Source organism: Ostrea edulis, chromosome 9, assembly GCF_947568905.1.
Source record: "Ostrea edulis chromosome 9, xbOstEdul1.1, whole genome shotgun sequence".
In the NCBI taxonomy this organism is placed as follows: Eukaryota; Metazoa; Mollusca; class Bivalvia; order Ostreida; family Ostreidae; genus Ostrea; species Ostrea edulis.
The window spans coordinates 22,891,513-22,900,759 of NC_079172.1; the positions used below are offsets into that span (position 1 = coordinate 22,891,513).

The 9,247-nt window shown below is 44.8% G+C and overlaps 1 protein-coding gene across 1 annotated transcript; it reads left to right on the forward strand.

Annotated features, from left to right (window-relative positions):
* Window positions 1–7,009: 7,009 nt before the first annotated feature.
* On the forward strand, window positions 7,010–8,413 carry LOC125678057 (uncharacterized protein F54H12.2-like). Its single transcript, XM_056150665.1, has 2 exons — window positions 7,010–8,044; window positions 8,174–8,413. The coding sequence occupies exons 1-2, from the start codon at window positions 7,010–7,012 to the stop codon at window positions 8,411–8,413; spliced, it is 1,275 nt and encodes a 424-aa protein (XP_056006640.1).
* Window positions 8,414–9,247: the final 834 nt, after the last annotated feature.

Genomic DNA, 9,247 nt, shown 5'->3' on the forward strand with positions numbered 1-9,247 from the left:
CTCCCGAACACTTGCAGAACCTATTACCTACCATTGCAGAAGCGGGATACTTTTACAAAGGGTACGGGGATAACACGTGCTGTTTTTATTGCAACTTTGGACTTCACCATTGGGGAGCTGTCGACAATCCTTGGATACAACATGCTTATTGGTATCCTCACTGTCCTTACCTGAAGTGTAATAAGGGTAAACAATGGGTACGACAAGCCTTCAATGCCTATGCCCGCGCTAAAGACAGTGGTTGCGATTGGGAAGGCTTACCCTTAGACGCGGCAGGGAATCCAATGTGTACCCAGAAATGTCACATTTGTTTAGAACGAGACTTGAGAATTGCTTTTTTACCTTGTGGTCATTTATGTACTTGTGCTATATGTGCTACGGGACTGAAACAATGTCCTATTTGTAGACATGGTGTTGAGCAAGCTGTACGTATTTTTATTTGTTAATAAATAGATATGATTTTCCTGAACTTGTGTCATTTATCAAGATGTATACCTACGAGACACTTGAGCCTTTTCAGTTGAAACATGAATTTACCATGGTGGTGGCCGGACCCTCTAAATCGGGTAAAACGGAATTTGTGAAGCAACTGGTACAAAATACGCAGTGGATTGCACCGCCTCCCGAAAAGATAGTATGGTGTTATCGAGAATGGCAGTCCGCGTACGAATCCTTACAGGACAAGGTCACTTTTATCCGCAATATACCTCAAGACGATGAGCAGATAGTGGCGGATCTCAGTACGCGTCATCTACTCATTTTTGATGATATGATGGGAGGTAAAGCCATCGAATCGATTGTCGACTGGTTTACGCGCAAAGCGCATCATCGCAATACCAGTGTCATTTATATCACACAAAATCTGTTTGATCGAGCAGTACAACATCGTACCATCAGTCTGAATGCTCACTATCTTGTGCTGTTTAAAAATCCTCGAGATAAATCTCAGATTGGGGTGTTAAGTCGGCAATTACAAATGCCGCATTTACTTCCAGCCTATGAGGACGCCACCCGTGTACCTCACGGGTATTTACTAGTGGACTTGAGTCCTCAGACGTCGGACGATTTAAGATTAAGAAGTCAACTCTTTACCAACTTGGCTGTGCACATGCCCCCGAGAGTATAAATAATGTCACATCATGGGCAGGTGTATCATTCGAAAGACAGTCTTCATCATGGGTAGACCTTCCGCGAAGAGTAAATTAGTCAAAACGTTACGCCGTTTACAACGGGAACGGGATCCCGTTCAACGGAGCCATCTCATTGAATTAGGACGTAGAGCCTTACTCAACTGGTTTGCGATGGGCGCTCGAAATTTATTGCGAGGCGTCTTACCAGGCAATAAAATCACTCAGCGGTTCATTCAATCCCATCACCAAGACTTGAGTGTCATTGCCGATAAGAAGTCCAATGAAGAAGAGCGTAAAAAAGCCATTTTGAAACGAGGAGGCGCCGGATTCTTAGGAGGGACCATTATCCGTCATTTATTCAAATGGGAAACAGGCCGTAGGCCCCGTGGGGGACAACCCAAGAAAACCAAGAAACCACGGGCTAAGAAAGCTAAAAAATCGCCTCAGAGAATTCCTAAACTCATTATTCGCTTATCTAAGAAGACACCTAAGAAGTCCCCTAAGAAATCCCCTAAGAAGACACCTCTCAGGATGAAGAATCCGTTTCCCAATTGGGCTCCAAAGAAAACCCCTCTCATTGTGAAGATGCCGTTTCCCAAGGCCACTCCCCCCAAGGCCACTAAAACGTTAGCCAATCTGAAAGCCGGATTAGCTCAAAAGAAAATGGAACGACCCATGCATGGGCCTATAGGAAGTTCCAGAACCAGTGATACTGCTCTACCGAGTTTTGCTCATACCTTTGGAAGCATGAAATTTCAACCCTTAACCACCTCAACACCAGTTCAGGTGCAAAAGAAATATAAATGTAAATTTTGCCCTCTGGTCTTCAATGCGAGAGAGAACCGCAATCGTCACGAAGAGACCGTCCATCACAAGCGTTTTGATCCTAAACATCCGAGTGCCATTGTCCTGGACTAGGTATAAAAAGGAGGGGGAAGGGGCCCCACCCTTCATTATCATGGCTCATACGAAGAAGTGTGAATGTCGATTACGACCTCATTTACCGCTCTTGCAGACGTTAGCGGCTCCTCACTATTCCAGCAAATTAAAGACAGAGGTGTTGAAACATTGTTCCAATGACTGCATTTTAAAGATTTGTGAGATTGTGTACAATCTATTAAAAGGGGTGATTCCTCTCAATCCTACTCAGAAGCGACAACTGGGTCGAAAGAAACACATCTTAAGACGCTTAGTCCGGACTCAACCCGTGAAAAAACGACGAGGTATACTCATACACCAAAAAGGATTGGGTTCGTTTGTGTGTGGCAAGATTTGTAAGAAATCATGAGTCGAAAAATGGTATTGGTACCGGAAGCGATGCTCAACGAATTAAAAGGCAAATTACCTAAACCCCCCGAATTTACCTCGACTATTGGTTTACGCAGTGATTTGGACGAGATTGAACATCGAGATGATTTAACCGAGAAAGAAAAAGTGGGGTTGTACGGTCATCAACTTCATCGCTATCGTCAATATTTACAACAAGCTCGACATCCCACCCCAGCCACTCGGCCCTCCCCAACCGGTGCAGCCAGTGCCGCCTCACCACCCACAACCGCCGCAGCACCCGATGACTTGGAGGAACAGATTATCAAAAGCGTCAATAAACCGGGTCGAAAGAAAGCAGGTTTATTACTCGATCATCTCAAGAAATCCAAAGTGGTGACTTGGAATAAAGAAGGAGAAATCAGCTATAGAGGACGCAGGGTTCCCGATTCCAATATTGTGGATTTAATGACCGAAGCCCAACGACAAAGACCCTTAAGACATCGTGATCCCCCCACGGGATTAGAGGAATTTGCTCAAGCGTTAAAAGAGACTCATGCTCCCAAAGGATATGTGAACAATCGGGATGTTATAAAAGCCATGGACAAACCAGGGAAAATCAGTACGCCTAGACCTCTAGAGGAAGAGGAGAGCGGATTTCAAGAAATCTCGGGTTTTGACCAATCGTTCTATGAAACTCCCAGACGAATGATGACCCCTAAAAATATCTGGGAGGCCAGTAAAAAGACATCACGTGAAATTGGAAAATGGTTAAATCTACCATGAAAGCAGAACAGATCTTACAGCGACTGTATTACGATCCCAAGACAGGGTATGGGGGAGTCCAGGCGTTGTATCGTCAAGTGCGTCAATTAGGACACAAGATTACCCTGTCTCAAATTCGAGAATGGGTGAAAGCTCAAGATACCTATACCTTGCATAAACCGATACGGAGGAAATTCAAGCGACGACAAACACGAGTGACGGATATGGATGAACAATGGCAATTAGATTTAGCCGATGTCTCCAGCTTGAAACAAGACAATAATGGGTATACGTTTTTATTATGTGCCATTGACGTGCTGTCTAAATATGCCTGGGTCGTGCCTTTAAAACAGAAAACGGGGAAAGAAATGATACGAGGCTTACGACGGATTTTTCGAGAGGGACGTCGCCCCGTGCGCATTCAGTCCGATCAAGGAAAAGAATTTACCAATAAAGAATTTCGTCAAGCCTTCAAATCCATTCATTTCTTTACAACCCGTAATGCCGAAACCAAAGCCAGTATTGTGGAACGTTTTCAACGCACGCTGAAAGCACGCATGTGGCGGTATTTTACACGTCATAAAACACGACGGTATGTCGATGTCTTGGGGGATCTGGTGTATGGTTACAATCATACCTATCATCGCAGTATCCGGCGAGCTCCTGCTCAAGTCAATGCCAAGAATGTCTTGACCGTATGGAAAACCTTGTATGGAAAACAGAGTGCCGATACCACGAGTCGCTTGCAAGTGGGGGATCGTGTACGCATTAGTAAAGCCAAACGTACGTTTGAAAAAGGATATTTACCGAATTGGACCAAAGAACTGTTTACCATCTCTAGAAAAGTGCCAGGACGAAACGTCTATCGCATTCAAGATGATCACGGGGAAGAATTAGAAGGAACGTTTTACGAGAAGGAATTACAACAAGTGATTAAAGACGATGATGTCTATGAAGTGGAAGAAATCTTAGGGTATAAAAAGCGGCGTGTGGGAAAAAAAGTCATTTCAGAAGTCAAAGTGCGTTGGAAAGGATATCCTCCCAGTTTTGATTCATGGATTCCGCAAGCGGATCTCATTCAGCCATGACCAACCAGTGGACTTTCTTGGGTGAAAAAGTCCCTCGAGCAGAAATTGTGTATTTTGCACAATTATTCCTGTGTTTAACCATCATTATCACCTCGGTCGTCATGTTAGCCTTAGGCGATCCCAATCGCGATTTTTGGATGGTCACCTTAAGTTCTTTGGTGGGCTACGTCATGCCTAGTCCACAAATGACGTTAGCGAGCCCGAGTATAAAACAGGAACGATCTTCTTCAGATTCATCAGTTCACCATGGCTAACACACAGTACGCCTGGAAACAAGAGGGAAAGAAAACGGCATGGTTTGCGGATAAGCAGATGTGTTTGATGCATTGTAAACAACACAAAACGTCCACGCATCCTGTGTACTTGTACAAACGTATACTGATACCTCACGGATGGTCAGCCTTTATCATGAAGACCAAGTATCAAGAGTTTCGCTGGAAAGTCAAAGCCTTCTGGGGATTGATGGGACGACAAGACGAATCCGATTGGACCTTAAATGAGAGTCCTTGGTTTGACCATTCCGAGGACTGTCTCCGACATTTCAAAGACATGATCAATGAAGGTTATGATGTAGCCGATTGCTGGGGAACCCGACACTATCTGGTGATGCGACGACGCTTAGTCCCGAGACGAACACTAGAGTTGGAAGACTCGGATGCGTTGATGTGGGGTGGTGGCCGCGATCAAGAAGAATGACATGTAAAATTGTGTATTAACATTATGTTGTATGTTGTTTCAAATAAAAAATTGTGAAAAAACAAAACGGTGTTGTGTATAAATAGAGAAGGAAACAGAGACAGGGGCTCATTTAAGACATCATGGCTGGAGGAGAAGGGTTTTACATGACTCTGTTGAGTGATGGGTCGATGGAATCGTTTCCGACGAATACGACGGCTCAATTTAAAACGTTATTGCCACACACCATGGACTTAACGGATGGAGCATGGGAAGTCGGATTGACCGAAATGATGTACTCGGCCAACTTACAAAACGTATCGGATAGCGAGGCTTATGTGGACGTTCTCATTCCAGATCCGTATACGCAACATGTCCAAGATCCCAACACTTATAAATGGGAAAGATTTAAGACAGAGAATATGGGCAAAGTCACGATGGCCAGGTGTGAGGTGGTGGTCCCCTGGGATCTGACGCCATGGTCCCATCTCTTTGCGGGAGGGGATAGTTTATTTCCCTTCGATATCATTCGCATTCACTTTCGACCCGGAGCTTATACACAACCTTTGGCGTTAATCAATGAAATCAACGCAGCCTTAAGGAGAACCCTGTGGAAAGTATGGACCGAGTTAGGGAATCCTAACGACGAGGGGAACAACCAGATCTTAGTGTATCACCCCGAGTACGATCGTGTCGAGTATCAGTTTAATGGGAAAGCACTGAGATCCACCCCCATGTGCATTCGTTTCCCTACGCCCTTAGCGTACAAGCTAGGTCTGGATAGTGACAAAATGATCCTGGGCCAAGAAACCATGACGAAATGGATCAACGTGAATTACTTGGGGAACACGACCATGGATGTCTACGACAATCTGAAAGCCATGTATGTGTATTGTGACATTGTGGATCCTCAAGTGGTGGGCACCAACAAATTGAAATTATTGAGAGTCGTCCCCTGTACGGCTCAATACGACGATCGACAACAAGCCCGTTGGGAACCGATTCGAGCCGAATATTTGAAACTGAGTAAGAAATATTTCGATACCATTGAGGTACACATCATGAATTCTTTAGGGCGTCCTATGGGGTTTTTAAATGGGCGCTCCCTAGTCAAACTTCATTTCCGCAAAGTGTATTGAAAGATGAAGTACCATCGAGGAGTCAGACGCCAGAAAGGACACGGAATCTGGTTTCTCATTCCGTGGATTGCCAATGCCATTGTGGGTCAAGCGGGTCAAGGAAAGAAGAGAAAGAGACGGCGTAAAAAGTATAAAAAGCGGGTGTAACCCCTAACGAAGTTCATTTACATCAAGATGCACTACCATAAAGGTTTAATACGGCAGCAGGGTCACGGGCTTGGAGCCCTGCTGGGAATAGCCAGCAAAGTGGCGGGTCCCCTGATCAGTGGATTATTAGGTGGAGCCCCCGCACAACAGCAACAACAACAACAACGTCCTGTCTATCAAGAGAGATATTATGATTACGACCGCCCTTATCGCTCTTATCAGAGGAGACGACGTAGAAGCCATCCAACAGAAGAATATGACCCAGAATCTGAAAAGCAGAAGGGAAAAGGATTTTTCACCGATTTACTCAAATCGGGGGCTAAAAGTGCCTTAAAGGCTGCTGCTAAAACAGGGATGGATGTGTTAGATAATAAACGATCACTCAAAGACGCTCTCAAGACACACGGTGCCCAAGCCCTGAAAGAGACAGCAGGGTATGCCCGTAGGCGAAGATCTCGAAAAGACCCATCCAAACGAGGAAGAAAAGCACGCACAGGAATACTCAGGAAGCCTGGAACCACGACCCTCAAAAGAAAACAGGTGGGAAAACAGGTGGGAATACAGGAAGGAAAAGGATTTGTTAAAAGAAAACAACGTATCTTAGCTCGGGGAGGTCCTCATAAGAGACCTAGGAAGCAACCTAGGAAGCGATCTAGGAAGGGAGGTAGGAAGCTAGTGAAAAGGGGTAAGCCAAAACGCTCTCTGGATATTTTCGACTGAGAACCCTATAAAAAGGGGGTGAGAAGGAGCCCAGAACACATTTGATGCCAGTTCACGCTGAGTAACACATCGTTCCAATATGATGCACCGAGAATCTTGCGCTTGTGGCACCAGCAGTTTAGAACTGTTTAAAGTGCCCCCGACCAACGTCACTTTAGAAGATTCGAAATGGATGGAATATTACCCCATTTCCAGTACCCTCAACTCGGATACGGCTCCGATTGAATTTGAAATCAAAGGACAAGGAGATGAATATCTGGATTTATCCCAAACTTATCTCCAGATGGTATGTAAATTCACGAAAGCCAATGGAACGAATCTCGCAGGAGGCAATTCGACCTCCACCCCCGTGAATAACATTCTCCATTCCTTGTTCAGTGAAATCGATGTCAGTCTCAATGGAAAAGTCATTACCCCGGGGACGGATACTTATCCCTACAAAGCGTATCTGGAGAAATTGTTGTCTTATGCACCCAAGACTCTGGAAACCCAGATGAGAGCCTGTAGCTTGTGGGAAAAAGATACGGCAGGACATATGGATGAGGTCAAATTAGAAGCTCTGGCTCAAACTCCTGTGGAATTTGCAGTAGTGTCTAACAAAGTCAACATCGCGGCCGTCATCCCGACTCCCGAGTATCCGGATGATTCCAAGAATGTAGGGTTGAGAAAACGTCACGAGAAGATTACAGACAGTAAGGAGATCGTGTTGATGGATCGATTACATCTGGATTTGTTTGAGCAAGAGAAATGTCTCCCTAATGGCTTGGATGTCCGTCTCCGATTCAATCGCGCTCGACCCCAGTTCTACATGATGACCGCTGCCGGGAGTAGTGGGAAAGTGGCCATTCAAAGTATGATCTTGTGGGTGAGGAAAGTCAAACCTGTGCCGAGTATCATTAATCTCATCAATCAGCAACTGAGTACTCAAACGGCGAAATATCCATTGAGACGAGTGGAAGTGAAAACCTTCACCATTCCTAGTGGCACCCAATCTAAAATCACCGATCATCTGTTTCAAGGACAGATGCCTAAACTGATCGTGTTGGGCTTTGTGGACAATGCGGCTTTTAATGGGGATAATACCAGAAACCCCTTTCATTTCCAAAATGAGAGAGTCAAGAAATTAGAAATCAGTATCAATGGAGAAATGATGGAAACCCGACCTTTGGAACCTAATTTCACCGACGATCAGTACCTGAGATCGTATTTGAGTCTGTACAAAGGCTTGGGAAAATTAGGTCAGGACTGGGCTCCGGACATTACCCTAGAAGAGTATAAAAACGGTTACACCCTCTGGTGTGTGGATTTCACGAAAGATCAAGAAGCCCAGACGGATAAATTTCATCTCATACAGACGGGGAACTTGAGAGTGGAAGTGCAATTTGCCGCCAACGTAGCCAGGACCTTAAACTGTGTGGTGTATGCCGTGTTCGACAATCTGCTAGAAATCAACAAACAACGAGAAGTCAGCATCGATTACTAAGAGAGAGATGGATACTCAGCAATTGAGAGATGTTTTACAACGAGATTTAGGACCGGCGTTTGCCGGTGTGTATCCTCGAGATGTCATACCTGAGCTGTTACCTCATCACAAAGCCATCGTGGTGAATACAGACCCTCACGATCGCCCTGGAGCGCATTGGGTCTGTTTGTATTTGAGTAGCCCTACCGTCGAATATTTTGATTCTTACGGATTACCCCCCAGCCATAAAGACATCCAAGACTTTATTCAACGCCACGGAGAGACTTGGATTCATAACACCCATTGTTATCAAGATTTGAATACGGATGTCTGTGGACAATACTGTGTGTATTTTTTACATCAACGCCATCGCCATAGAAGCACCGTACGAGAATGGTTACTTCCCTGGAAAGGCACGGCCTTACAACGCGATCGTTTTGTGGCGGATTGGTTTAAAGAGACCTTCCGAAAACCGAGAACCCATCAAGGACAAACTTGTCAATGTCAAAGACTGAATGTATTGTAAACTATGTTATTGTTATTGTTTATAGTTGGAGTTTAATAAAACGTTGGAAAAAAAAAAAAAATTCTTGTCATTGTAATCAACCATGTCTTTTCAAAAAGAATGGGTAGCCCTGAAAAGGGCTGTTTTCTTTCTCTCTCTCTGTTCTTGGTCTTTTCTCTTCTTCTTCTCTCTTCTCCTTCTTCTCCTTCTCTTCTTCTTTTCTTCTCGGTCCCCTCACTGTCTGTTCTTCTTCTTCTTTCTTCTCTTCTTTTTCTGCTCCTCCGGGGGTTGCTCGTGGTCAAACACAAACACAGGCAACCACCCGTGTTTAAAAAACAATCTCCCCGGAG

What these genes read in the sequence shown, in the direction of transcription:
- LOC125678057 (XM_056150665.1), top strand. Translation starts at nt 7,010, where the DNA reads ATGATGCACCGAGAATCTTGCGCTTGTGGCACCAGCAGTTTAGAACTG. An exon ending in TTCATTTCCAAAATGAGAGA is followed by an intron (nt 8,045 to 8,173) that starts GTCAAGAAATTA and finishes AAATTAGGTCAG; the next exon opens with GACTGGGCTCCGGACATTAC.